Source organism: Protobothrops mucrosquamatus, unplaced genomic scaffold (genome assembly GCF_001527695.2).
Source record: "Protobothrops mucrosquamatus isolate PMUCROS unplaced genomic scaffold, P.Mucros_1.0 scaffold1259, whole genome shotgun sequence".
NCBI classification, from domain to species: domain Eukaryota; kingdom Metazoa; phylum Chordata; class Lepidosauria; order Squamata; family Viperidae; genus Protobothrops; species Protobothrops mucrosquamatus.
Genome location: NW_015387465.1, coordinates 59,318 through 86,896, shown reverse-complemented (window position 1 = coordinate 86,896; position 27,579 = coordinate 59,318). Strand labels below are relative to the sequence as shown.

Sequence of the window (27,579 nt, the reverse complement as noted above, 5' to 3'; positions counted from 1 at the left end):
GATCAGGATATGCATAGGGGATTAAGGGGGGGGGGAATACAAAGAACACAACAGATGCCAAATTAGGAACTTCATCAAAAATCCTTAGCTGTACTCATGTTCCTATTTATGAAGAGGTCTAATTCAGTTATTGAAACTTCCTTCGAAAAGTAGGACCTCTAGGAACAATTGGCCCCCACTTCTGTCTTTCATTCTTGAATGCTGCATATTTTCTACAGTAAGAAAAAAAGAAATTAAGAGAATATATATATTCCTATCCAGGAGCCAAAAATACTTTAAAATGCAAAATGCAAATGCATTTTGTCTAAATCTAGACAAAATGAATAAATATGAGTAGTTAGCATTTTTTTAAAAAAATCATGAAAAAGGAGTTGCTTTATCTGGTGGAAGTACAAATGAATTTGAAAAAAGAAACTAAATAGTAAAACCAAAGTTTTCATTCAGGCCTAATTGGCATGCTGTACACAGTAGCTGTTGAGAATAAGTGGTGCATATACTTAAAAGTAGCTGGACAATTATAAACAATTCACAGGGCTCTAAAAACAAAAGGCAACATCATAAAACAGCAAATAGAAACAAGTATAGCAGAAGCAAACATTAAAAAAGTAATGTTCAAATACGTTTCCCTTCTCATTCCACTGCCCTACAACACAACAAAGCTACTTCTGAAAGTAAGTGTTTGATTTAATGTTTGCTTTGCAGTTAAGATTACTTGAGAAGAGAACATTCTAATTAAATTCAGGTAGTGGCAAACAATCCTTCTTGGCTAGCTTGTCTGACTCTTAGCTACTAGGACAAAAGTCTCCCAAGAAATTGATAGATGCTTTTGCATAACATGTTGGACGAGAGTTCAAGAGACTAATTGGTAGCGATGAATTCACGGGCCATAGAACTAGAATGAAGAGCGGTAAAGACTGAAGTTATGCCAAGTGTATTTATTTATTTATTTTTAAAAAAGGGGGAGGGGAAGGATTGTTGATACCCCACCCCCAAAAGAAAGATAATTCAAAGAATAAGAGAAAGCTTACAGAGTAGTTTTTAAAGACTTACTTCAGGCCTAAATATTCAGGTTTCAGTATTTTTCAGGAAGTTCAAAGTTCCTTCAGAGGCAGGAAGGAAAGCAAGTAGGATTTTATGCTAACTAAGCATGGGATTTTCTGCTGTCTAGTTTTAGAATTGTGCTCATTAAAAAAGTGAAGGAAAGAAATATAAGGCTCCAAGGCTGGTAGAATGTGGTCATGTTCAGGTATAGTGAAATCAGAACTGGATGTAAGTCACTTGTGATTGTAAGGAATGAGACATGAGCAGGATCTGAGGCACCAGTGGTTGTTGTCTATGATGCAGTAGCTGTTCAGGAGACAAACCAAATCAAATATCATAATATCTATTGTATAGAGCAGGGATCTTCAAACTTGGCCCTTTAATGACTTGTGGACTTCAACTCCCAGAATTCCTCAGCCAGCCATGCTGACTGAGCAATTCTGGGAGTTGAAGTCCACAAGTCATAAAAGGGCCAAGTTTGAAGACCCCTGGTATAGAGCATGTAATTATTATTATTTGACCATGTAACTAAAGAGAAGTAGGAAACTTAGAAAAACCATGGCAGCTGATGGAAAAAATCAATGGACCACTGAATAAAAGGCCTACAATATGTAGTAGTACATAGTAACCTGCAACCTGTCAACACTTGTCAGTAGTACCTCCCACTTGTAATCCCAGCAACTAATACAAAAGATAAATAATCATAATGACAGACAGCCCCTGACAGCCTTCCTTATTCGTGTTAACAAATCTTCTTTGTTCTGGCTGAAAAGCATCTTTACATCATGACATTACTTCGGACTTTAATTAAGAAGGAATACTTCCTTTTATTAAGCCAGAATATCTCTATTCATCTTATTGGATGATCCCGGGAATTAATATTTTTAGTGTAATATTTTAAACCCTCTGCCACTTTTTCCATACCATGCAATATTTTATCACTCATCAGATCCTCCCTATTCAGTGTTTTTCTAAGGGAAAAAGTCCATTTACTGTAACTATTCATCACAGAGCTCTATTCACACCTGCGATTATTTTGATTTGTCAAGTTTTATATCCTTTCCAGTTTGGGTTACAAGTGAAGCCCCAAAGGTGCTTTTCAAAAGGCTACTGGATTTTCTTGACAAGTCCATGACCTGGATGATTGAGAATCTCCATAGACATTTACAAGCAAAGCCACCATAAAGTTTGGCCGTGCAAAACCCACCAGCTGCTAATGCCCCCTTATTCTATTCCAGTCCTTCTTGTCCTTCATTTCCTTCTGCAACAGTTACAAATCCAGCAATTCTTATCCTCTGAAATGGAGCAACATATGCTTGTCCTGATCAGTGCTAACATTGCAGAGTACAAGAGTACTTTTGTGCTCTTCGGGCATGTAACACATCCTGCCAAAACCGTGAGATTGTGTTCTTTTATAGACTGATGGGTTACTAATTATAAAAGTAGAACAGCTCCCAAGAAACCAGATTTAATGGAAAGCAATTAGAGAGCAATGGTGCTCCTTGGATTCAGAGACTGACGTATTTTTAAAAAGGAAGTGAAGAGATATATAAATTTTTGCTCTCTGGGTTTTTTCCTACTTGTTTGTAGCTTTTGTTGTTGCATTTTTATTAAAATCACAAGAGGAAACGTCCTCATAATAGTTTGTGGGATGACATCCCTACAGAATAGAACAACAAATAACAGAAGGACAAACTTTATATGATCAGTCCACATACTTTCCATTTGCTAGACATTCTTTTCTCACTAAGAAAATAACTCCTAAGGTCATCATAGTTCTTTCTCTTAAAGGGGCAGAAATAGATATGCCCAAATAGGATGTTGTTTAAACTTTGTTTTTAACATAAAAGACTCCAAAAGCAATTTGATGGTTTAAAGAAGAGAAAAAACAAATAGCACCAAAAATAATATTGTATTAAGAAGAAGAAAATGTGATAGATGTGATCCCAGTTACAAAATTCATAAGGGACTTTCAGTGTGAGATCTTCAACAAATTTGAGAGTGCACTTATTTTTCATCTTATTCTCAATTTCTTGGTCTTTGGTCTCATTGGTCTCATTCTGTCACAATTTCATGAAATCATACATGAACCAAACCTTCACATACACTATAAGATAGAGTAAGTAAGACTTCATAGCATAGTAAGTAGGACTTTATAGCATAGATGCCATCTATGACATTAAACAGAGACGATCCATAAGACTGTTCCCATGTCTAAAAGTTCTAGCCATAAGAAGATGAGGGAGAAGAAAGAGAAGAAGAGGGAGAAGTCAATTTTTTTCCAATAATGGTTGCAGTTCCCAGAGAGATTTCCAGATAAAATGTTTCTGTTGCTATCATCATATTTAGCCACTGTTTTTTATAGCGGTCAGATGTCATCTTCTATCTGGAACTTTCTTGTTTCTTATCAGAGAAAAGGAGAATCTAAATGTAAAAACTGATCTCTGTGTCGGTTTTCTGTATACCTCGATGTTGAGGCTATTGTCTTCCTTAATGTGTACTGCACAGTCCAGGAAAGCTAGACGATTCTCCTTGACATCTTCCCATGTGAATTTAATGTACCTGTCCACAGTATTGATGTGCTTGGTGAAGGTTACTATTCCCCCCTTAGAGAAAGTCGCCTCTTCAGAAGCAATGCCCTATTTCTAACTACGTACATTTTCATTCCCTAGATCAGACATGTCAAACACAAGGCCTGGGGGCTGGATGCGGCCTGCGAAGTGGTTTCATGTGGCCCGTGAAGTCATCCTGGAAACAGTGAGGGAACGGCCCCCACTCCCTTGGCCCTGGCCCAGTCCGTCCGGGAGCCAATGTACAATTTTGCAGTGGCCATCTATGCTGAAATACATTCAGTCTTAGCTCCACAAGGCCATCTGGAAACAGCGAGGAACCAGACCCTGCCGTGTCGCCCCACCCCCCCTGGGTGCATGCTGGTGAGGTGTCACCCTTTGTGAGGAATGAAGAAATGCACCATCGCCTGGAAGTGGCCAGCAAATGGCCCTTGCCTACTTCACATATCCGGCTTGATGGGCTCTGCTCTGGTCCCATCCCTTTCTGCCAGAGACCCTCAGATCTGTCCCACTCCTGCCCAGGCCCCCACAGGCACCCTTGATGCGAATGATGTAGATTTGGCCATGCCCACCCAGTAGATTCAGGTAGACCTCGTTTAGCAACTGCCTCACATAGTGATCATTTGCATTTATGACAGTGTTGAAAAAGTAACTTTGCAACCGGTCCTCACATATATGGATATTACAGGTCTGTAAAGCAAAGAAGAGCTGAAGTAAGGTCATAAGGACAGCTGTGGTGTAACTTAATGACCACTTTGCTTAACAGCTGAATTGCTGGTTCCAATTATGGTCGCTAAACAAAAACTACCTGTGCTACTTTCTCCTTTTGCACTTCCACCCACCTCTGTGGATGACTCTATTTCTTTTTCTTTTTTAATAATATTTTTATTGATGACTCTATTTATTGATGACTCAATCGATGATTCTATTTCTTAGTCAATCGAGACTGGGATATTTTTCATACGAACTTGGGGGCATTCTTCATCTGAGCTATAGTCCCTGAATGGCCGCACATTCTGATTAAAAATGTGACTTCCACCCACAGAATAGGAAATCTTAGCTATATTAAAAAAATAGTACATTATGGAATTATAGTTTAAGCTATATCACAGGATATAGAATTTGACTAACACTAAAAGTGCACTGATGACGTTACCTTATTTGGCTAATGAAAACATCTGCAAGAAAACAACCAAGCTCAGGGAACACCAAAAACCCCTGACAACAGGGGTGTCAAACTGCCGGTCCGCGGGCCGGATGCATCATAGCCGGCAATGGAAAAAAAGTTGTGATACATCGCGATACGTCATGTGATGTTGTGAGTTTGACACCCCTGCCTTACAACAACATCTGACAGTCAAATTTTGGCCTTCCATGATGCTCCAGGCAGGGTTGTCCACTATGATACGTGGAATTGGGGCAAAGCACAAGACTCCATTTCTATGCATATTATTGGTTCTCCTTCAATGTAGCATCACTGTAGATCCTATTAATCCTGGATGGGCTGGGACCATGAGCAGACACCATGGAAGAATCAAGGTCCATTTAAGCAAACCAAAATACAAAAAAAAAAAAGTTTGGACTTGGGTTGTGAAGATTCACAAAATCTTGTACATCTTAAATGACTCCTCCCAGAGGTGTATGTTTCATTCCTGCAGATCTTTGTATTATATATGCTGCTGGTTGAAGGGAAGACTATATCAAACAGTTAATACTGGAGTGGTAATTTTAACAATAAAAAAATCACCCAACGTGTAGGACGTGAGCCTGCAAGTGTAATGTGAATTAGCAGATTAAAAATGAAGTTTGCATGCATGGTTTGTCAATTTACAAAGTAAATTAATGGTTTCCCTGTGACTTTTGGTCTGATCCACCTTGTTAATTTAAGCAATTTTGCCGCCGACAAAATGTCGAGAGATGCTTGTGAGGCTGTCACTTTGAGTGACCTGTTCCTGGGGCAAGAATGCCAACCTTAGATGACATTCTAGAGCACATTGGAGAGTTTGACTTGTACCAGAAAAGAGCGTTTTTTGTCCTGTGTTTGCTCTCTGCTGCCTTCACACCCATCTATGTTGGTATCGTTTTCTTAGGTTTTACTCCTGAGCATCGTTGCCGGACTGCTGGGCTTCCTGAATTAACAGCCAGATGTGGCTGGAGCCTTGAAGAGGAGCTGAATCATACCCTTCCAAAGAAAGAAACCCATGGGGATGTTTTCATTAGCCAGTGCCAGAGATACAATGTGGACTGGAATGTATCTGGGCTCAATTGCACAAATCCAATTAATTTTTTCACTGCTGACAGCAATATCAGCCACATTCCTGTTGTTGCATGCCAAGACGGTTGGATTTATGATTTCCATGGATCATCCATTGTGACTGAGGTAAGATCCCTGCAATAATCATAAATTACTTGCTAGGTGATAAAGCTACTGTAAAGAGCTAAACCTCTGCTGAGCCATTTTGGCCAGCTGAGATGGACACCAAAGGCTCTTCTCTTCTCCAGATGTTATTGCCTCTTGAAGTTAGACAGGTGGCTTCTGGAATGAAAGAGCTGACAAGCTCTGTCCCAAGGTAGATCTACTGATTATTTCCACATTATCTTTTAGACATCAAGCAAAATATGCACTAGTCATCTGGATTGAGTTTAAGAATCACCTCAGAAAAGGTGGTAAAATCAGGCACATTATGACGCCCTTAACGTACAACCATAAATTCAGGATCAATTACAGTCGTAAATCAAAGACTACCTGTAATTAATAAAACATATTGTGATTGGCCTAAGGAGTTGACTTTTGGTGTATCCTGTATAGATGTTTTAAAGAGGTATTTTTTAAAAGCCCTCAGATGTTAAATGGGAAATAAAGATGATATTGAGTAAATGTATTCAGAGAGGACAAATATTAATGAAGGAGGCATAAGACAATAATAATTGCCTTGAAAGAATTTGGAATTACATGACGAAGATTCAACCTTTGTCATGTTTAAAGGAGACTCATGGATCATAACAGGACAACTTAGATGTGCTGATGTAGTTTTAAACTATAAGATTTAATGTCTTAATTTTAATGTCTGTATGTTATTGTTAAATGCTCTGAACATTATATACAGCAAAAAAAGGTGGGGCAGATTTTTAATTGAATCATGAATAAACACAATATCCTGGCCTTTTCCCGAAACCCAACAAGAAAAAAGGAAAGATATTTTTGCTATTCTGTCTTAAATTTAAAAAGGAAGTTACTTTTGTGTAAAATATTTGAAACAATGGCGTACATTTGATGTACTTTCTCTAACCAGCACCCTTTATCTTTTCAGTTTAACCTGGTGTGCAAAGATGCCTGGAAACTGGATCTATTTCAGTCATGCGTGAATGTGGGCTTTTTTCTTGGTTGCGTAAGCATTGGCTACCTGGCAGACAAGTAAGTGAGATTTTCCATGTTGAATTGTAGTGTTTACTGTTTCTCTATTCCGAAGAAAAGAGGAAGCTGCAGAGACATTCTTTAGAACAAAGTTGTCTTTTGTTGGAAAACTAACACTTGGAACAGAATGTTGTATTATGTATTCAGCAAGTGAGAATATTTGCTCTCGCAGTTGGCCCTTATCTGCCCTTTCATTAGATCCAAAGAGATTCTATGCAATCTAAATATTACTTTGTTCAAAGAAAATCCATTCAGCCAACAGGAAATAAAGTGGTCTGACCTATTGTTTCCTGTGGCATCCTTCCATGATTTATGACCAATTAGACTTTATTAGCTAGTTTGGCTAATAAATTTTACTTAGCCAGTTTGGTGTAGTAGATAAGGCATCAAGCTAGAAACTGGGATGATAATAATAATAATAATAATAATAATAATAATAATGATGATGATGATGATGATGATGATGATGATAATATTGGGAGGGACCTTGGAGGTCATCTAGTCCAACCCCGTGCTCAGGCAGGAAACCCTATATCATTCTGGACAAATGGCTGTCCAGTCTCTTCTTAAAAACTTCCAGTGTTGGAGCATTCACCGCTTCTGGAGGCAGGTTGTTCCCCTGGTTAATTGTTCTAACTGTCAGGAAGTTTCTCCTTAGTTCTAGGTTGCTTCTCTCCTTGATTAGTTTCCATCCGTTGCTTCTTGTCCTGCCTTCAGGTGCTTTGGAGAATAGCTTGACTCCCTCTTCTTTGTGGCAGCCCCTGAGATATTGGAACACTGCTATCATGTCCCCCCTCGTGGTGTTTGTTCTCATCCTTAGGCCCAAAGCCAGCCCTCTCTTTCAGCTCCAGGAAGGAAGCAATGGCTAATCGCTTCTGAAAATCTTGCCAAGAAAACTGCAGAGACTTATTTGTCCATCTGGTTACTAGGAGTCAACACCGACTTGAAGGCAAAAGAAGAGAAAATATTATTTGCATGCTGTCATAATCTGCAAGGACAGCTGGAGATTAGCAACAACACCATAACAATCATACAGTAATAAATGTAAATGTTCATGGTAAACAATAAAAAATACAGTAAATGAAGTAATCTCATAAAAGTAAGCAACTTTTTAAAGATTTTGGAGCTGGATAGCTTGTGTGGGGTTTTGCAAGATCTAAGCATTTCCACCATGCCGTACTGACGTCTCTGTAACCTTAATAAATGCTTTTAGGAAAAAATATGCCTGAAAGTCATTTAAAGTGTTTTGTTAATCAGACACATGACATCATGCTTAGATCTGGATTCTTTTCCGTTACACATACATTCTAAGCATTTTTCCCCGCCCCTATTTTGGGGTCATGGTTCACATCTTCCAATTAACTTGGAAGATGTGATTTACTTCCGGTTTCTTTTTCCCGGGCTTTCACTGTTGCCTGATTTAACTATAAAAATACCAGACAGTTCTGCATATTGTCAAAGCAAGAATATACAGTATTTGCAGCATTGACACAGACGTTTTAAGAAGACCTGAAGAAGAGACACGGGGATGCCACCAGCAATAATATACTGCATTGCATTGCCTCCAGTCTGAACATAGATGGCCTTTGATCTCTCAATCTTTTCAATATGTTTCCACCTCACAGCACTCCCAAACAAGAAGACTGTTCTAAGTTAATGAGTTTTTAAAAAATTATCTAGAGTTTCATTGGAAAATAATTCTGTGTCTTCCATAACATTAATACTGTTCATCTCCCTTCCACTTTTCAAGTACATAATAATGACTGCAATGTCTTTTCTCTCTAGGTTTGGCCGAAAACGGTGCTTACTAATTACCATCCTAATAAATTCTATCTCTGGTGTTCTTGTGGCTGTTGTCCCTAGTTACACATGGGTAGTGGTTTTTCGCTTGATACAAGGAACGGTCAGCAAAGGAGGCTGGTTAACAGGTTATATCTTGAGTAAGAGTGTTAAATATTCAGTTAATACTGCATAATAGACTATTGTACATTAAGCATGCTTCTCACCCTACCCTTATACGTTAATTAATTAAAATAAAATAATTACTATTTCCATCTAACAAGATGGGGTACACCTTTCATTTATTGAATTAAAAGTTGCCATATAGGTTTTTTCATTATTTCAGAATGTACCAGTAGTAGCTTTTGCTAATATGGAAAGCTGCTTATTTCCTGTTCATAGAAGATGCTTTGTACAATTAATAAAGTATTAATAAATAATAAATAATAAAGTGAGATGTAGGAATATTTGCAGGGAGAAGTCAAAACACTGAAGGTGTTGGCCACAACCATGAGATCTGAGCCCTCCCCTTCCATAAAGTATGTCATGATATACCTTAAAAAGGGGTGGTGCTCAGGTCCCACAATTGTGAATGTTTTGATTCTCTTGTGGACAGCTTTGGTGGCATAGTGTGCACGTTTTCATCTTGGGAAAGTTCATAAAATTCCAGGAATATATTGAATACTTTTGATGATGTCATAGAAAGATGTGCTTCCCCGTTTTACAGAAGTTGAATTCTGAATTCTAAAAAAATGGAAACTTTCCTATTTGAGTACTGCATGTAGAAGACTAAAACTGAGCTCCCTTCCAATGATGATGATGACGATGATGATACAGTGCTATGTTTAATTTCCTCTGTCCTTTCAAAGTTGCAGAGTTTGTTGGTGTGAACTATAGAAGAACTGTTGGTATTGTTTATCAAGTGGCCTTCAGTGTTGGACTCCTCATACTTGCTGCTGTTGCTTATGGAATTCCTCACTGGAGATGGCTTCAGCTCGCTGTCACATTGCCAAATTTCTTCTTTTTGCTCTATTATTGGTAAGTAAGGCTGCCCTTCTAATTAAAACAGAAGAAAAACAAGAATGCACATAAAATATTGTTACCAAGAAGAACCTTTGGGGGGGGGATTTTCTTAAATTGCACTTTTGCCAGTTTTGCTTTGACTGTGTCACCCAAATTTAACATTCCAAGATGTTAATTTAGGGATGTGTATAATACTTTGGATTCAGAACTTGAAGGGTAACGAATGTAGCAATTATCTTTAAAACAGCTGTGGTTTTCCTTGCAGTCATTTGATAGCTACAGAGGGCAGCTGCGTGATCCTGTGAAAAGCCCTGGTGCTTTAGAGCGGCAGATAGGTGCTGTGCTCACGGTTCTGTGCACTCCAAAATATATTTTGTCAATTATTTCCAAGTTAGTATGCTTTAATTATGAAAGGTCATTGAAGATTGGCAATATTAATCCATGCGAAGCTCTTAGAAAAGAACTGTTGTAAGAGCTGAGTTTAAGCTGGCTTTTCATTTGTGGAAGTTTCATGTCCTACCTAGGTAACATCTTCAGTGCTATGATCTTGGAGAAGTGAGGTTTTCTGCCTATTGTGAAAACTGCTTACATGGGAGTAGATAGTCTATGCTGCTGCATTTTATTGTTTTCTATGTGATTATTGAGCTATTTTTGTTATACTGATGTGGTGCCACCTGTTATAGTGTCTTCTGATGTAACTTTAAACAATATCCAGATGAGCAGCAGATGATACTGCGTCAACATCACAAGAACTAAATAATATGTCAATCACATGGAAAACAGTGGCACTCACCCAATCACATACAACACTGATAGGGCAGACCACTATACATTCCCCAGCTAACCGACAAACCTCATTTCTCCAAAATCATAGCATTGAGATATGTCAGGCTCCAAGAACCAAGAAGGACATGTAGTAATTCTTCTAAGTAGATATTTTTATTGTTCCACACCTATAGACAGAATTTACCAAACTAAAGCAAACCGCTCCCTATATGAAGCATATACTTTGGGAACCATTAGGGAGGGCCTGTCTTCACCTTCTTTCTCTCACACAAACTAATTGAACTGACTTGCTGATTACTCCTCTGAAATGCACTTCCTCCAGACTACATTCTATGACAGATATGACCTTGGTGGGTCAAACCCAGACAACTCCTGACACTCCAACCCTGAATAACATACAGGTAGTCCTTGATTTATGACCATAATTGGGCCCAGAACTTCCATTGTTAAGTGAGATGATTGTTGCAGGAGTCGTGGCCAAATTTTACCATCATCTTTTGTTATGGTTTGTAAGCAAATCACCATGGCTGTTAAGTGATGCACCTGGTTGATAAATGAATCCAACTTCCTCTATTGACTTTGATTGTTGGAAGCCAGCTGGGTAGGACACAAATGGTCATCGTATGATCTCAGGACACTGCAACCATTGTAAATGCATGTCGATTGCCAAGGGCTCAAATTCTGATCGCATGACCATGGGGACCCTCTGATAGTTGTAAGTCACTTTTTTCATCACTTTGAACAGAGATTAAACAGATGGTTATAAGTCAAGGACTACCTTTGTATTCTCTATCATCAGTTTCATCATGTTGCAGAAAGGGAACTTGGACAAGATATTACAAAAGGGAACTTGTGCAAAAGGGAACTTGGACAGATGCTACACACTTACACAAAGAAGCTGAATCTTGTTTCAACCAATTCAAGACAAGTCCTATGTCACCCTGATTTTGTGTTACCATCAATGTTACACAGATACACTGTTTTACAGGTGTCTTCCAGAATCCCCAAGATGGTTGTTAGCCCAGCAGGAAAATGACAAAGCCCTGAAAATTATTAAACGTATTGCTAAGGGGAACCAAAAGACGCTGCCACCATCCATGGAGGTAATCAGACCTATCTCCTTGCACAGTTATCCCAGGAGTGGTATGTTGTGCAGATAACATTCCGAAATAATTTGTAAGTATTCTTTGCAGATATATTGCCTCAGTTCACCCTACTGTGGCCTCTGAGTAGATATTGCTGTATATTATTTAGAGTTTCTTGAATGGAGAATGCAGTATAAATATAATAGCAAATAAATAAGATCAACGTATTAGTAACCCCAAAGCAAAAGTTATTCCAACAGAATTGCTTCCAATGGACATCATTATGAACAGCATGGAAAGAGCAAAAAAACCCAACCCTGGTTAGGTAAGACTTTTGCACAAGGAAGTGACTGTAGAAGGAGGCTGGTGGAAAATTATTTTCCACCCTAGGTGTGTAAGAAGTCTGATTTCCAGAGATTCCACCCCTACTCAGATCAGTACAAATCCATTCATGAGGGCCCAACAGCTTTTGGGAAATACTTTATGGACAGATTAGGCTGTTGTGGTGAGGAGAGGATGAAAAAATCATCTCATTTATTGGCACTTTACTCCAATTGCTGTCAGTCAGGAAATGGAGAACAGAAAAACATTTGAGTTACAAAATAGGACACATTCCCTTTTTATATAGCTGACTGCTGTGTTCTCTATGTATTTTTACTTTAAAAAATTGAAAAGCTAAGTCCTCTCACCAGAATCTCTGATACCATGATTTCAACTACCTCCAACAGTGAAAAATGTTTTTGTTTTTTTTTGTCCTAGAAACTTCGGCCTGAGGAAGAAATAAGCGATAAGCCTAGCCCTTCCTTTATAGACCTGGTGAGAACACCACAGATAAGGAAACATACATTAATCTTAATGTACACTTGGTAAGAAAAGTTCATTTTTTAAAAAAGGTCCAAAGACATCTTCATGTAGCTGACCAGCTGAGGGGGAGGCTGCAGAAATAGTAAGAATGGCAATAGGAAACCGAAAGAGAGAGCATTGAAATCAAACATAGAATCAAATAGAATGTTTTCTTTTTTAATTAAACTTTAATTAAACAACTTATTTAATTTAATTAACTGCTACTTGTTTAGCTTGTGACTGTGGAATGGAAAAGGCTAGCCTTTATTACTTGAGCAGAATGTCTTGGCTCAATTTTTCTTCATGAAAACAATCCATTTCCTTTCACATCCACAATTTTTGAGAGGAATAACTACACTTAGCAGAGATCTTTAGTTAATTGACTGGATTTACACATTGTGGTAAGCCATTGTTTGATTAGCTACAGTTCAGTGATTCATCTCAGTTAGCAAATTTTACATTCTAGGCCAGGGATGTCCAACCTTGGCAACTTTAAGACTTGTGAACTTCATGTCCCAGAATGCCACAGCCAGTCAACCAGCCACTGTCAATTCTGGGAATTGAAGTTCAAAAGTCTTAAAGTTGCCAAGGTTGGATACCCCTGTTTTAGGCCACAAAATGTGCTTTACAAATCACAGTGCTTAAGTTCACCCAACAATATGCTAAGCCGAAATGAAACAAACCACATTATGGCTAAAGAGGTGTGAAGCAAACCTGCTTTTATAATGCAATGTGTCCAGGCATTAATGTCAATAGATAGCCAGGTACACTTTATATGCATTAATTCTCAAGCTCTTTGGCATTAAACTATACTCAGGTTTAATTTCAAACTGTCTTTCAGCTTTAGAAAATGGCATGAGGCAATACAGTATAGGACTTGAATAACGTTTTGAAAAAAAAAAACCCAAAGCTTGGCTTCATCTTCTTTCCCTAGGTTTACCAGCGCTGTAGTGTATCAGGGCCTCATCATGCATCTGGGAATTGGTGGAGGCAATATTCACCTGGACTTTTTCTATTCTGCTCTTGTGGAATTCCCTGCTGCCATTATACTCATAGTCACAGTTGACCGTATAGGCCGCCGTTTTCCCTGGGCTGTGGCAAATTTTATGACAGGAATTGCCTGTCTCATTACTGCCTTAGTTCCTGAAGGTGAGTGTGGTAATGATACACTGGGTAGGCCCCCTTTTCTCTCTAATCCAGGGGTCAACAACAGTGGCCTTCCAGTTGGGTTGAGTTCTGACATCCATGAGCCCCAGCCAGCATGGCTAGTGGTGAGGAATGAAAGGGGAAGCAGCCCAAAGACCCCTGGCTGTGCTCAAATTGTCTACTCCTAGCTGAAACGTGTGGAAGAAGTTCAGAATGTCAGTTTTCTCTCCTAATCCAATGCTATTCTTTGCAACTTTTTTCTATTAAAATATAATACATAAACCATTCCCCTCCCTCTCATGGGCAAGGGGAAATAGAATTTGGAGACCATTCTGCAAATGAAGTGGTCCAATCGGGAAAGAGTCAGGCAGACATTTCTTTGTCCACCCTTCCTTCATCCCAATTGCTTCATAAGTATAATCCATCCTTTTGTGTCATACACATGCAAAATTGTTGCCCTCCCCTCCCCCGCATGTGCTTTGCATAATGTCTATTGGGTAAACTTGACTCTTGAAGCCTGGAACTATGTATAAATGCCGTGCATGCTTTGGATTCTTTAAATGTATTTAGTAATTTTATAGGCTGCCACATTTCATATACATCACTCTGGGCAGCTCACAGTTAAAACAGAATAAAAACAGGGGAAAAAACCAACCAGAGTTAAAAAAAATCATAAAAATGACATAAAAATAGGAGCTGAGAAGAGTCACAAACACTAAGCTTACCCATGCTATCAGACCCGCTCCCCTTGACTTGAAGATAAAAGCCAAGTTTTTAGTGCTCTGTGAAAGACTAATCTAATTTCAGCATGGGTCTTGGTATCTAGAAGGCAGGCATTAAGGCAGAAAAGACCCTCTTCCTGGGTCCTGAGAGACAGCAGCCCTCTCTCTCATAGACAGAGAGATCTGGTCTCCTGCCAGATCTTCCAGACAAGTAGACACCACTGAGTACACAAAGTACTATACGCTTTTAGTATCTAATATATAAATATCCATTATATAAGCATGTATTTAGAGAAATAACAAAGAAAACAGCAGCTGCTTGGGTCATCTAGAACACACCAAATCCAGAATACAAGGCAATTTATTTCTATGCAGTTTGGAGGGTTTATGCCTATATATTATCCCTTAATCCCTTATTCCCTGATCATATCATGCTATTTGAGTTGTTATCAAATAAAGTAGAATTCCTAATTAGGTATGACCTCCTCTACCACTTCTGCATCTCCCACTCATAAAAAAAAAGTACAAAACCAACCCCCTCCCAAGAAGTTAAAAGACAAGATGAAGCTGAGGATATCATTCAATATCTTTTCAGATCTCTATTGGCTAAAAATGACTGCATCTTGCTTTGGCAGGCTGGGTATTACCATGTGCTATGAAATGGTTTGCTTGGTCAATGCAGAACTCTATCCAACCTTCCTCAGGTGAGTGAATCCTCTTCTGTTATCCTGGGTTGGGTTGGGATGAACCTTGTTGTACCTTTTTGGGTTTGGTTGGGCTGAACTAAGGAGGAATTTCCTGACAAATCAATTAAGCAGTGGAATGACTTGCCTCTACTCCATCATCGGAGATTTTCAAGAAGAGACTGAATAGCCATTTGTCTGGAATGGTATAGGATTTCCTGCTTGAGCAGAGGGTTGGACTAGAACAGTGGTTCTCAACCTTTTTAATGCCACGACCCCAACCGGTCATAAGTCGAGGACTAAACCGGTCGTAAGTCGAGGACTAAACCGGTCGTAAGTCGAGGACTAAACCGGTCGTAGGTCGAGGACTACCCAACTGGTCGTAAGTCGAGGACTTTCCCTGCCCGGGAGCGCCACGCATGTGTGGTTCTGCCCCCTGCGCCGGCCGAGGCGTAGCTGGCAAGTGGCAGAGACGGAGCAGGCCGACCACCAGCTGGCCCAGCCCAAGGGAGGTAAGGCACCCACTGGAAAAGGGGGAAAAATGGCGGACAAAAAAAATGGCAGACAAAAAAAATGGCGGACAGCCTTGCTTGGCGACCCCCATGAAATGGTTGATCGACCCAAATGGGGTCCCGACCCACAGGTTGAGAACCACTGGACTAGAAGATCTCCAAGGTCCCTTCCAACTCTGTTATTCTGTTATTGTTGCTCAAGTAGCTTTTGATATTCAAAGCCAACGTCTGATGCATACCAAGCTCATAAACATTTTTCTCAATTATTTAGTTTCAAAAGGGGAATGGTGCTCCCCCCCCCCAAAAAAAAGCTTGATAGATTCTCCAAGCAAAACGAAAGAACTGGCCTGAGAAATATGGCCGATTAAAAAAAATATCCACATTGTTTTGGAATCCTTTGAACACACTATTGATAAAGGTTTTTTTCCTGCTTTTTTTTTCCTTTTTTTAAAGGAACCTGGGGGTTCTTGTCTGCTCTTCCATGAGTGATATTGGGGGGATCATAACTCCGTTCATTGTCTATAGGCTGGCAAACATTTGGCACGAACTTCCACTTATCGTCTTTGGTAAGAATGACCTTTTGTTCTTTTGAGTGATTGAGAATAAGGGCACCACTTGTGCTGCTGTGATAGCAAGTCTCAGATTTCTTCCTGTGTCTCAGAAATATCCTGGCAGAACAGTACAGCCTTGGGGGACTTCTGGTCAAGCTCTTTAAAAAAAAAATCTCTAAATCTCAGGGTCAAGGCAATGGAATTTGTATCTTGTTCTATTAAGCAATTCAGCTTAATCAATGATTTACATAATGTGACTCTTGGCTGCAAACAGGACTTTTTCCTGTTCATCTGCAAAAAGATAAACATTGCCAAACAGAGGAAAGACACTGCATGTCATTAAAGATATCTAGGGAGGAAGAATTGCATGGACAAGAATTATGAGAAAAGGCCAGGAGTTAGATCAGAATGACCTATCACCTCACAGCCCTGAATTTTGGCATAATAACAAGCCACACCAGTGAAAAGACCAATTTTAAAACCAATTTCTCCCTTGCCCTTATGTGAGCTTTTGTGAGTCAGCCAATCTGGCAAATGAGCAGGGCAGCCCTTGGATAATCTTAAAAAAAAAACCTTGATACCATTGTTTAAGAGACCCTATCAGAGGCCAAACTAAGCACTCCCTATGAATTTATTTTAAAAAGAAGGCTGCCTAAGATTTTTCATTGCGAAAAAAGCCTGGATTATGAATACCTGCCTATCCACACTCCGGGGTTTGTTTGTTTTTTGCACTTGTCTGGAAATTCTTTCCCTCATATAATTTTGTGGTGATATTCAGTTTGGTCTGAATTCTGATTGTTGTTTTAGACAGTATATCTAAAGTCTTGGTGGAAAAAATAATAATGCATTTCAGGAATGCATTTTTACTTAATTCACAACTAAATGACTGAAAAGGCACGGTCAGTACGCCACCTCTGTGACAGGAGTCACCTTGTTCCTTTTGTTTCTTTTCTGTGCCTAAAGCTGTCATTGGCCTTGTGGATGGTGGTCTGGTTTTGCTCTTACCTGAAACCAAAGGGAAAACTTTACCTGAGACTATTCATGATGCTGAAAATCTGCACAGGTATGGGCATGCGTCGTGACATTTCTTAAAGAGGAATATTTTCTGTTCAGAATTAGGAAACAAGGTTGCATGGTGATGCAGGCTGAATGTTTCTTTTACCCAGCTTCCCTAACCTCCTGAAAAACGGTGTCTCGGGAGACCAACTTTATGAAGACTCAACCATTGGTTTGGTTGCTGTGATAAAACTGGCCAGCTTCCTAGGATAAAATATTCTAGCAATTTAAAACCATTTCCTGGATCGTTCTCTCCCTAAAGTGGGCCAAAATGCAAAGAGCTTCAATTAATCAGGGAAATCCGCCAACCATTTTACTAAAATATCTGTGAACAGCACAGCTCTCCTCAAAGCTTAAAAAATAACTTTCCAAGAGCTTCGTGCTTCAAAGGTCTTTTCCCACCTCTGAAAAACTTTCAGGCTTACATAGAAAAAAAAACGCACTTATGGGCTCTCATCCAGGTCCTTGAAGTAGCCTAAAGCCTCATGCTGCCTGGTCTAGCAGATAATATTGGCTGTTCATAACATTATTTTCTTTAGCATCCTAAGACACCCACACTGATCTGAAGGAGCACAGGGAACTTTCAGGAAGTTTTCTTGGGGTAGATGTCCTATTGGGGTCCCCATCTGAGGCCCACGTCTGCCCACTTTGACAGCTTACCACAGCAAATTCACATTTTCCCTAATGAGATGGCTGACATTGGGACAGCTTGATAAATTTAAAATAGTCCTTCTTTTCCAATCATTAGTGTGAAAGCCTGAAAAAAGTTGGGGTCATGCAAATCATAAAGGATCTAAAGGACTTCTTCCACAACATTTTCAGCTAACGCAGAGACACAATTCTTTTTTCTTTTCAAGAATAAATTGCTCAATGAGCTTATGATAATATACTTAAGAATTTGGATGAAATGGCTGTGGTTATCAGTTTGATTTATTTTATCTGTTCCCATTCATCTCTTGGTTCCTTTCCATAGACCAGGGAGGCCCAAAGAAAAAATGATTTATCTTCATGTGCAGAACTCAGATGTGTCAACTTACTGAAGAACAACTGTGTTCCCCACAAGTTTCCATGGATGTGTAAGGAGAGAAAAGCAAATGGGTGGATACAAGCACAACTCTTCAGTTATCTCAGAAATCTTTAAACATTCAATATCTTCTGCTTTCTGTCTCCACTTATGACTGTCATACATTCCAGGGAATTCTGTGGTCCTGGTAAACGTTTTAAAGCATTCCCCTCCAGTTATGTAATCTGGCTTGAATTTCTTGGATTGGAGAAACTGGGCTAGAGACGGTGCAACATGCAAATTATGTCTTTATATATAAGCTCCGTTGAATCTAATAAGCCATATGACTGTTGATAAAACTGCAGACTTAAGGAACCATACGTGGAAGGAGTCATTCAAATGGAAATATAACATAAAATATGATAGAGAAATTGACATTGTTTGAAAGCTTGATTTCAATCTGTTCCTATTTTTTTCCCTTAAGTCTTGTTCTGTTTCATTTATCAGCTGATGTTTTCTGTTTCTCACACACAAATGTATATGCGTTTTCATGAATATTTCTTTCAAATACACAATACTGTTAGCAGGGTTCCTAATATACAGATCTGTGTTAGAGCTTTTCAGAAAGAACCAGCATTCTGGGCCAGGGATCTCCCTTGGCTTAGGGGAGATGAACCAGAGGACACTAACCAAATAGTAATGCATAGTCCCAAAACATCCACCAGAGTTTAATTTTATTCTGCTTATAGGTAGTCTTCATTTAGCAATCAAAATTGGGACTGATGATTCAATCATTCAGCAAAATAACCACTAAGTAAAACTGCAATTGTGCTTATAATCTTACTTCAAATTTCCTTTGGTGTACAAGGTCATAAATACAAGGACCAACCATAAAGTTACTTTGTCATCACCATCATAACTGCAATCTGTTGTTCAACAAGACAGTTGCTAAACAAGGAGTACTTGTAGTTAACCATGTGTTCTTCTGTCCCACTAAACATTATCGTTTGATAGCAGCTTTTGGAAGCCTCCAGAGAAGGGCAGTACTCAAGATTTCAGGAGCAATCTGGGGCTCAGGATCCTTAACCTAAGTCCACCCAGTGAGTGGATGGTCAGTTTTGCAACCCGGAGACCTTTCTGTTTATGACTGGCAAAACTGACTCTTTACAACCAATTTTGAGGGAGAGGCGACAATTTAGTATACATTTGAAAATATGCTTAACCATTATTTCAAAAAGACAAGAAAACAATGAGACTCTAGAAAGAGTACAGAGAAGAGCAACAAAGATGATTAGGGGACTTGAGGCTAAAACATATAAGGAACGGTTGCTGGAATTGGGTATGACTAGTTTAATGAAGAGAAGGACAAGGGAGGTGACATGATAGCAATGTTCCAATATTTGAGAGGCTGCCACAAGGAAGAGGGGGTCAACCTATCCTCCAAAGCACCTGAAGGCAGGATAAGAAGCAATGGATGGAAACTAATCAATGAGAGAAGCAACCTAGAACTAAGGAGAAATTTCCTGTCATTTAGAACAATTAATCAGTGGAACAGCTTGCCTCCAGAAGTTGTGGGTGCTCCATTACTGGAGGTTTTCAAGAAGAGATTGCACAGCTATTTATCTGAAATGGTATAGGCTCTCCTGCTTGGGCAGGGAGTTGGACTAGAAGATCTTCAAGGTCCCTTCCAACTCTCTTATTCTGTTAAATTAGAGAAACAGCAGACGACCTATCACCCCTCATGTAAATAAGGCGGCTTTGACCAATTTGCCTCACTCCCCAATCTACTCTGGCTCTTAATTTCTCTTCCCCAAGTGTTAAGTGCAAGTTTCAAACACCTGTGCTTTAGAAAATGTACTGATTCACTCTTTTCTTCCTAACTTTGACTGCAACCTGACAAAACTGAGAATCTTGAAGATTATGCAAAAACCACACACAAAACATATCTTCGTAGAGCCCAATTTCGTATCCAGAGGCACACACACATATCGCTGCCTACCTGGACTGGTATGTGCAGTCTTCCATTCTTTTCACCTCCCACTTTTGGAGATGATTTTGGGTGGATTTTTTTCTCTCAGTAAAATTGGGCACTAGGATAGAAATGTTACATAAATGATGTGCTGGGGGAGATGCACTGAGAGGAATCCAATTGCTTTCTCCTGTTGGGAAGATCTATAAACATAAGCATGTTTATGTTGTGCAGAGAGCAGCTTATGGTTATTGGGGATGCTTTTCCCCCTTTCCCAAGTACCCCTGAGACTAGCATCTTGCTCAGAAGCTACTAGTCTAAGCTTGGAAATAGCAATTGTAGGGGCAGAGGGTAAATGCTTTCTTTTAAAAAGGCAGAAATCTCATGGTTATCTCATATTAAAACCAAAGACCATCATCTGAAATCCAGAAAATTGGCTGGATCACCAGAAAGGAGATGAATGATTCTGTGAAAGTGGGGGGGGGGGAGTGAATATGCAATCCAGAACTTAAATGTATTGAGGGGATAAATAAAAGATTATTAAAACCCTGAGCTTATGAAGTAGAACTAGTTCCTGTTTTAACATAATTGCGGGTCTCGAATCCAAGGAATTGATTCCCCAACCTCACTGCAGAGATCTTACTAACTCTAATGCAGTTCCCTTAATTAAACCTACTGCTGATTTTTCTATCAGTAAGGAGATTCTAAGAGGAGATTTCCCACCTTCCCCTTGAGCTATCCAATAAGAAAAAAATATATCCAACTTCTTGAATAGACAAGAACAACTTTACTATTGGCAATAGAAAAGCAATAAGCATACAGATATACAGACAGTATCAAACAGGCACAGGATTAATTTTAAGCAGGGGGTTGGACTAGATGACCTCCAAGATACCATCCAACTTTATTATTATTATTATTATTATTATTATTATTATTATTATTATTATTATTATTATTATTAATAATAATAATAATAACAACAATAACAATAATAAAAATAAGGTACTGAGTTCAATGGGGTGATTTTCCATATGTCCCACAGAGGAGCTTGTTCAGAGCCAGCAGTTCCTACATCCATACAGTACATCCGGGTGTCAAACTGCCAGTCGACGGGTGGGATGCGTCATGCCGAAACCGCGCCCACCCCAGCTCCAGCAATGGGGAAAAGGTTGTGATACATCGCGACACGTCACGTGATGTGACGAGTTTGACATCCCTGCACATATATACTGAGCAGTTGCCTTTAGCATGCAGCACATCCAAGGCATAGTGCATATTTAAACAAGCTAACTCTCCCTCCTACCTACCTCATAAAATGCCCAAAGAGTTATCTCTGCAAAAATCTCATGGAGCAGTTCTCCCCTTCTCTTCTAGGCTGCTTAATCTCCCCAATTAATCAGTGGAACAGCTTGCCTTCAGAAGATGTGAGTACTCCATCACTGGGAGTTTTTAAGAAGAGATTGGACAAGCATTGGTCAGGAATGGTATAGGGTCTTCTGTTTGAAGGGGGGTTGTACTAGAATACCTCCAAGGTCCCTTCCAACTCTCTTATTCTGTAAATTTTGTAAATTTCTTCCTGCCTGGCCCATCTGAATCCTATCTGCTTTTCTTCTTGGTCCTCCAAGCTATTATCCTCCCACAGCTGATTGATCTGCTGTGCAAGTTGCCCAACAGTGAAATGGTCAGATGCCTCTGTCCATCTGCACTGGCCAAGCTGATACTATATTTGTGAATCTTTGCACCCCCAGCACCACTCTACCCTTGTTGAACCCTGCTAGACAAAAACCCTCCTTTAACTCTTATCTAATCATGGAGGGTCTCTTTTTTTCCTACCTTAAGACTTTGCTCATATTCCTTTTAGCTGTTTATGTTACCTTTTCTCCTTTTTCCTTAATTAATATTCTATTTCTTTCTTTTTCCATCCTTGATTCACCCAGTTTTGAGAATCTATGTTGTTTGGGCATCTACAGTTTTTGTTTTTTCCTATCTCTTCTGGATTTTGTTTCTTTTTCTCCATTCTTTGGGATAAACCTTCACTTTTTTCTAGACATCTCCATTATTGACTTCCTGATTCAAAGCTATCCAGTGAGAAGCCCTTTACTGCTTCTCTTAATCTCTGTTTATTTCCAAGGGTGATCATTCCTCTACATTTGACTCCTTCCAGAACCAAAGTACCCATATTAATTTCCTTACTTGTCCTGGCAAACTCTTGCCACTTTGCACCAATTTTAAACCCTTTGGCTATTTTTCAACTCTGCCGTAACCAACAGTATAATATAGACATTTCCATTTATTTATGTATTGATCTCTTTTCCCTGCAAAAGGATGTTTATCTTGTTTCTGGGCACTACAAAGAACCTCCCAAAGATTCACAGTGTATGCATATACATAGAAAACTCAATGGAGTTACAAAAGTTAAAATAAAATCTAGAACCTCCAGTCATAAATACAGTGTTTAAATATCAGGTAAAAAGTATTATTTCCACTGCCCTCTTATTTTTATTGTTTACATGCTGCAAATAGTATATTGACCATGCTCATCAGTTTAACACAGGCACCCATGAAAGAAGCAAGTGTGGTGGGTGGGTGTGTAAAATACCTGTCCAAATGAAAGACTGTATAATGTAAAAAATTTATTAGTTAGTGATTAGATATGGACTTTTTATGGACAATAGCTGAGTACACACATTTCAAAAAGAATTAAACTTGAATTTGCTTCAAGACTGATTGTTTAATGCAGGTTTTTGGAAGTTTTCTATGTCATCAATGGTCTCGGGCAAGGTGCTTCCTTTGGTCTCAGGCAAAAGCAGCACTGATCCAGCAGCTATCAATCCTATGACACCTACGAATAAAACATAACAAAAAACATCAGAAACTGAGTTATGACATATTGTCAAGATGGACACACAATCATTTTATTTTGGATCTTTTACTTTTGCTGCATCAATATTATCTGTATTAAAAATTGGGATTCTTAACCTTGTCGTACCATGGGTCCCTTTGAAAGTCTGGTGACCTAGCTTGAACATCTGTCATTTCTTTTTTCATGTACAGCTCTAATTTGTGTTGAATGATCCTAATCAATATTTTGCTAGCATGTGAAATTAAGGATATTGTATGATTGTTTGCACACTTTATTAAGTCTTCTTTTGGGTATTGGAATGTAGATTGACCTCTTCCAGTCTGTTGGCTACTGTGTTGTTCTCAAGATTTGCTGGCATAGATTGGTTAGAACTTTTACAGATTCTTCTTCTGTTGCTTGCTATATTTCAGCATGTATTCCATCACTTCCTATAGCTTTCCGAATTAGTAATGACCAGAATGCTAATCTCTAAGTTCACCTTCTAGGACCAAAGATTCTTGTAAATAGGGAATAGCTTTTATGTCATCTTGAATATTGATACCTATACTGTACTTCAGTAAACTCCTTCCATCTTTGATCTTCTTCAAATTGCTTACAACAATGGTTCTCAACTTTTTCATCACCATGCATCCCCTTTTGTGGCCACAGACAATGGCCATGGACTCCCAAGACCTAACTCAAAATTTAAATCATAACATTTCTTCAAGCCTTTGAGGACCCCTTGTGACAACATCATGACCCTTCAGTGGTCCACAGACCACAGGTTGAGAACCACTGGCCTACAATATATCCATTGGAGTCAATTCATTCAATACAAGGTTGGAACTAGTTCAGGTATCTTTTTTTTCCATGTCTGTTTCCATCCTCCTTCCATTCCATCCCAAATTGGTAATGACCGGAGTGCTGATCTAATGTCATATTCTGGTAATTAAGGTTCTTATAAGTAGGTAATATCTTGGCATCTGTACCTGGGATGTTAAGTAACAGCTTTCTGATATACTTTATTAAGTTTCTTTCTGAGATTTTTCTCTTACTTGGTTTTGGTTTCTCTTCTCTTCTTGGCAATTTCCATACCTTGTTCTATTCAGTTTCCTTTCTTCTCTTCACTTTTGGCAATCTCTTAATGACTTCTTTAAGTTCATTCCACAGTTCTTTTGGTTCTCTATCAATGAGTTCAGGACTTCAAAATGACTCCTGATGTTCTCCTTGAAAATAGTTGGTATATGTTCAAGATCATATCATGGAAACTGACTGGCTTTCTTCTTCTTTGCACGGGAGCAGTTTGCGATCTGTTCCACAGTCAGCACCTGGCGAAGTCTTGATGCCATAAATGAACTCCTCCATTTCCTTTTAGTTAATTTCATTTCTATATACTCCATCTGGTAGTGTCCATGCATGAAGACGTGCTGATTATTTGAAGACCGTGTTAGCTATATCTTTGGAGTGACAGAAATTGATAAAATGGTCTTCTGCTTTATTTTGGTTTCCCTAAATCACATAATCCAACTATATTTTCCTCTTGAGCCATGGTGCCGCGGTGGTTAGAGTGCAGTACTGCAGGTTACTTCTGCTGACTGTCGGCTGACTGCACTTTGGCAGTTGGAGTCTCACCGGCTCAAGGTTGACTGAGCCTTCCATCCTTCCGAGGTTGGTAAACTGAGGACCCAGATTGTTGGGAGCAGTAGGCTGACTCTGTAAACTGCTTAGAAAGGGCTTAGCATATTGTTATGGTTCCGGCTAATGAAACACTTCAAAGAACTTCCAGGCATTGATTTTCCTAAAAGTAATTTATTGTTACAAAATGTCGGCACAGGCATAACAAAAGTTGATGCTAAGATCTGAAATTCTCTTCCTCTTGAGCAGTTAAATTATCAGCATGTTCCCTCCCTAAATTAGCTGTCATATATCACATTATCCAATTAGTGTGAAGGTCAAAGGTTTCCTTCTTCTTTCTTTCCCGGGCTTTCCCCCCCACCCTCTTCTGCTCTGCATTAACCCTAAAAATACCAGACAGTTCTGCATATTGTCAAAGCAAGAATACATGGTATTTGCAGCGTTGACATCACCTTTATATTATATAAGTCTAAGTGCTATTGCTATTTTGTGTTTCCAACTTTGGAAACTTTGACATTCCAATCTTAATCACAAACAGCATATCTTGCCTGCATATTCTGCCAATTTGTTGTATGATACAAATCTACACAGACCTAATTCCAGTTAGGTTCAATGGGACTGAATCCCTGGGTGAGTACAAAAGTGCACGATTGAGTATTAATGAGCTGCAGCTGCCACAGATAGAATAGTACTTACTGAAGACTACAAGAGGTAGTTCATGCCAGATCTCTGCCAATCTGTAGACTATAAATGGGGATATGATTCCCCCAAAATCGCACAAGGAAGAACATACCATCAAGCCAAGGTTTCTGAAAGATAAACAGACAGAAAGATCAGATCGAAACACTTCAGTGCTATACCTACAAACATACTAACAAAAGAAACGAATACATGAGCAATTGTCTTATTAGAAAGCCAAGAGCCAAACCTTAATATTGTTTTTATTCCCTGGAATACCTCAGAGCTCCAGATAAGCCTATGAGTTTGGTGGGTGATTGCAACACAGTCAGTTGTCTGAAAAGACACTTCCTGAGCCCTTCAGATTCCTCTTTAATATACAACCTTCATAAAGGGGTCAGAAGAGGGCACAGATGGATTAAAGAAAAATAATTACAAGCTGAACAGATGCAAACTCTTCCCTACTGAATTCATATATCCTGCAAAAGCCATGGTGGGATTCAAATACGTGAGCAACCGGTTCTCTGTGTGGATGCCGCTTCCGGAAGTCCATTCTGGGCCTGGGCAACAAAAAATTAGCTACCTGTTCTGCCAAACTGGTGTGAACTGGCTGAATCCCATCACTGTGCAAAAGGTCTGGGGGAGATTTGATTTTAAGATCACCTGATTCTCTGAATAATGAGAAGTCCACCATAAAGGTGCACGAGACATTCTTTTCAAATTTAAAAAAATTAAAACTTTAGCAACGTTTTCATTTTTTGTTCTTCTTTCCAGAAAAGAGGTTCAAATTTAAAGGAACTGAAAGCGGGAGAAAGGAAAACTAACAGATTTGTTTCAGACGATAGATGCTTAACTCTTAAAGGCCTGAAGTTCAAGTCCTGTTTATAGTCCTGAAATAAAGCCTTTCACAGCTACAGTATGTGACAAGCTATTTCTATGTGATCACTTCCATGCTGGAAACAGCTGTCACTGATTAAGTCTGTCTAGTAGTGCATAAAAGTTAAAACCCTTTTTGATTTATTTTTATAAGAAGTTAATATCTTTCTGACAGAGTGGAAAGAAATGTCATTAAAAATCAGCTGTGAGGGAATGCAAAAGTGGCAGATCTCTCTAGCTTGAGGTTTATGCTGATTTTTTTTTTGTTTTTAATAGAAACATCCAGAACAACCGCAGACCTGATATCTTAGACTTATTTACAAATATGGATAAAAATCAGGGAGGAAACAGATTCATGAAGAAGGCAGCACTGTCAGCTGATGTGCTTCAGATTCTCCAGGCCATCCCATGGAGTGACTGTTAGACGCCCTTCTATGGCATTCCAGTTCAAAACTGTCACTTGCTTAGTTCCCTCTTGGTGAGACCAAAGTTCCTCCCTTAAATGTGGTGAAGGCCACCATCTCATCCTCTGTATTGAAAAAAGATTCCCTTAGTTGGCTTTTACTCAAGGAAAAGGAGATGCCATTGGTCTTGTCCTGCCTTATCTCCAAAGTTTCTCCACTTTGACTTGCCATGCTAATTCTATTTATGCTGTTAATTCTGAGGGATAGCGCCTCAAAACTGGTGATAATTGAGTAATCAAAGATACAGACTTTCTGGATTAAGCCATTCTTTGAAGCAGCACCTACCTAAGAAATGTTGGGTACAATTCGGCATTGACAAAGCAGACCATTTCGAAAGCCATAGTGATTCCCAGCCTGCCAAAGGAACCTGTAAGAATCTTTAACCAGTGCATATCTGAAAAGAAAACATGTGTACACAGTTTACCCAAAATAATTTATTGGAGGAAGATGATTAATACTGGTGATAAAATAGATAGTCCTCATTTTGCAACCACAGTGGGGATTGGGACAACTCAGAAACGGTCGCTAAGTGAAAAATCACATGACCACAACTGTGCTCAAAATTTTACTTCAGCTTTCCTTTGCTTTACTGCAGGCATGTCAAACTTGCAATGTCACGTGACGTTGCATGACGTATCGGGACTTTTTCCCCATTGCCGGCAATGGAGTGGGCACGGTTTTGGTGTAATGCATCCGGCCCATGGGCCGGCAGTTTGGCATGCCTGCTTTACTGCATCAGCTCTAAATAATCAGGTGAGGCTAAATGGTGGGGTAGGTTCCTGGAACTCAATTCATAAGGAAGCTGGGTAAAAGGGCAAATCTTATACCCCCTTTACCCAATTCTCCAACCCTTTGGAATGCTCACCCAGCACTGGGATAATTAGTCAGAAGAGAATT

General features: G+C 39.2%; 2 protein-coding genes across 2 annotated transcripts in view; one reads left to right on the top strand and one right to left on the bottom strand.

Annotated features, from left to right (window-relative positions):
• The first annotated feature begins 5,574 nt into the window (after window positions 1–5,574).
• Window positions 5,575–18,252, top strand: LOC107292067 (solute carrier family 22 member 2-like). Its single transcript, XM_015821127.1, has 11 exons — window positions 5,575–5,991; window positions 6,923–7,026; window positions 8,812–8,966; window positions 9,675–9,843; window positions 11,603–11,717; window positions 12,459–12,565; window positions 13,477–13,691; window positions 15,006–15,114; window positions 16,059–16,171; window positions 17,120–17,219; window positions 18,186–18,252. Exons 1-11 carry the CDS (start codon window positions 5,575–5,577, stop codon window positions 18,250–18,252), a joined length of 1,671 nt encoding a protein of 556 aa, XP_015676613.1.
• Window positions 18,253–22,904: 4,652 nt separating this feature from the next.
• LOC107292066 (solute carrier family 22 member 2-like) overlaps window positions 22,905–27,579 on the bottom strand; it is a 29,076-nt gene continuing 24,401 nt past the window's right edge. The window contains exons 8-10 of the mRNA XM_015821126.1: window positions 26,968–27,076; window positions 25,361–25,473; window positions 22,905–23,029 (exon numbers count right to left, since the gene is read on the bottom strand). Coding sequence (XP_015676612.1) covers window positions 22,905–23,029; window positions 25,361–25,473; window positions 26,968–27,076 — 347 coding nt within the window. The remainder of the gene's footprint in view (window positions 23,030–25,360; window positions 25,474–26,967; window positions 27,077–27,579) is intronic.

Bases quoted from the DNA above. Each gene is read 5' to 3' on its own strand.
- LOC107292067 (XM_015821127.1), top strand. From the start codon at position 5,575: ATGCCAACCTTAGATGACATTCTAGAGCACATTGGAGAGTTTGACTTG. The intron at 7,027-8,811 runs GTAAGTGAGATT...TTTTCTCTCTAG, and splicing joins ATTGGCTACCTGGCAGACAA to GTTTGGCCGAAAACGGTGCT. The intron at 13,692-15,005 runs GTGAGTGTGGTA...ATATCTTTTCAG, and splicing joins TACTGCCTTAGTTCCTGAAG to ATCTCTATTGGCTAAAAATG.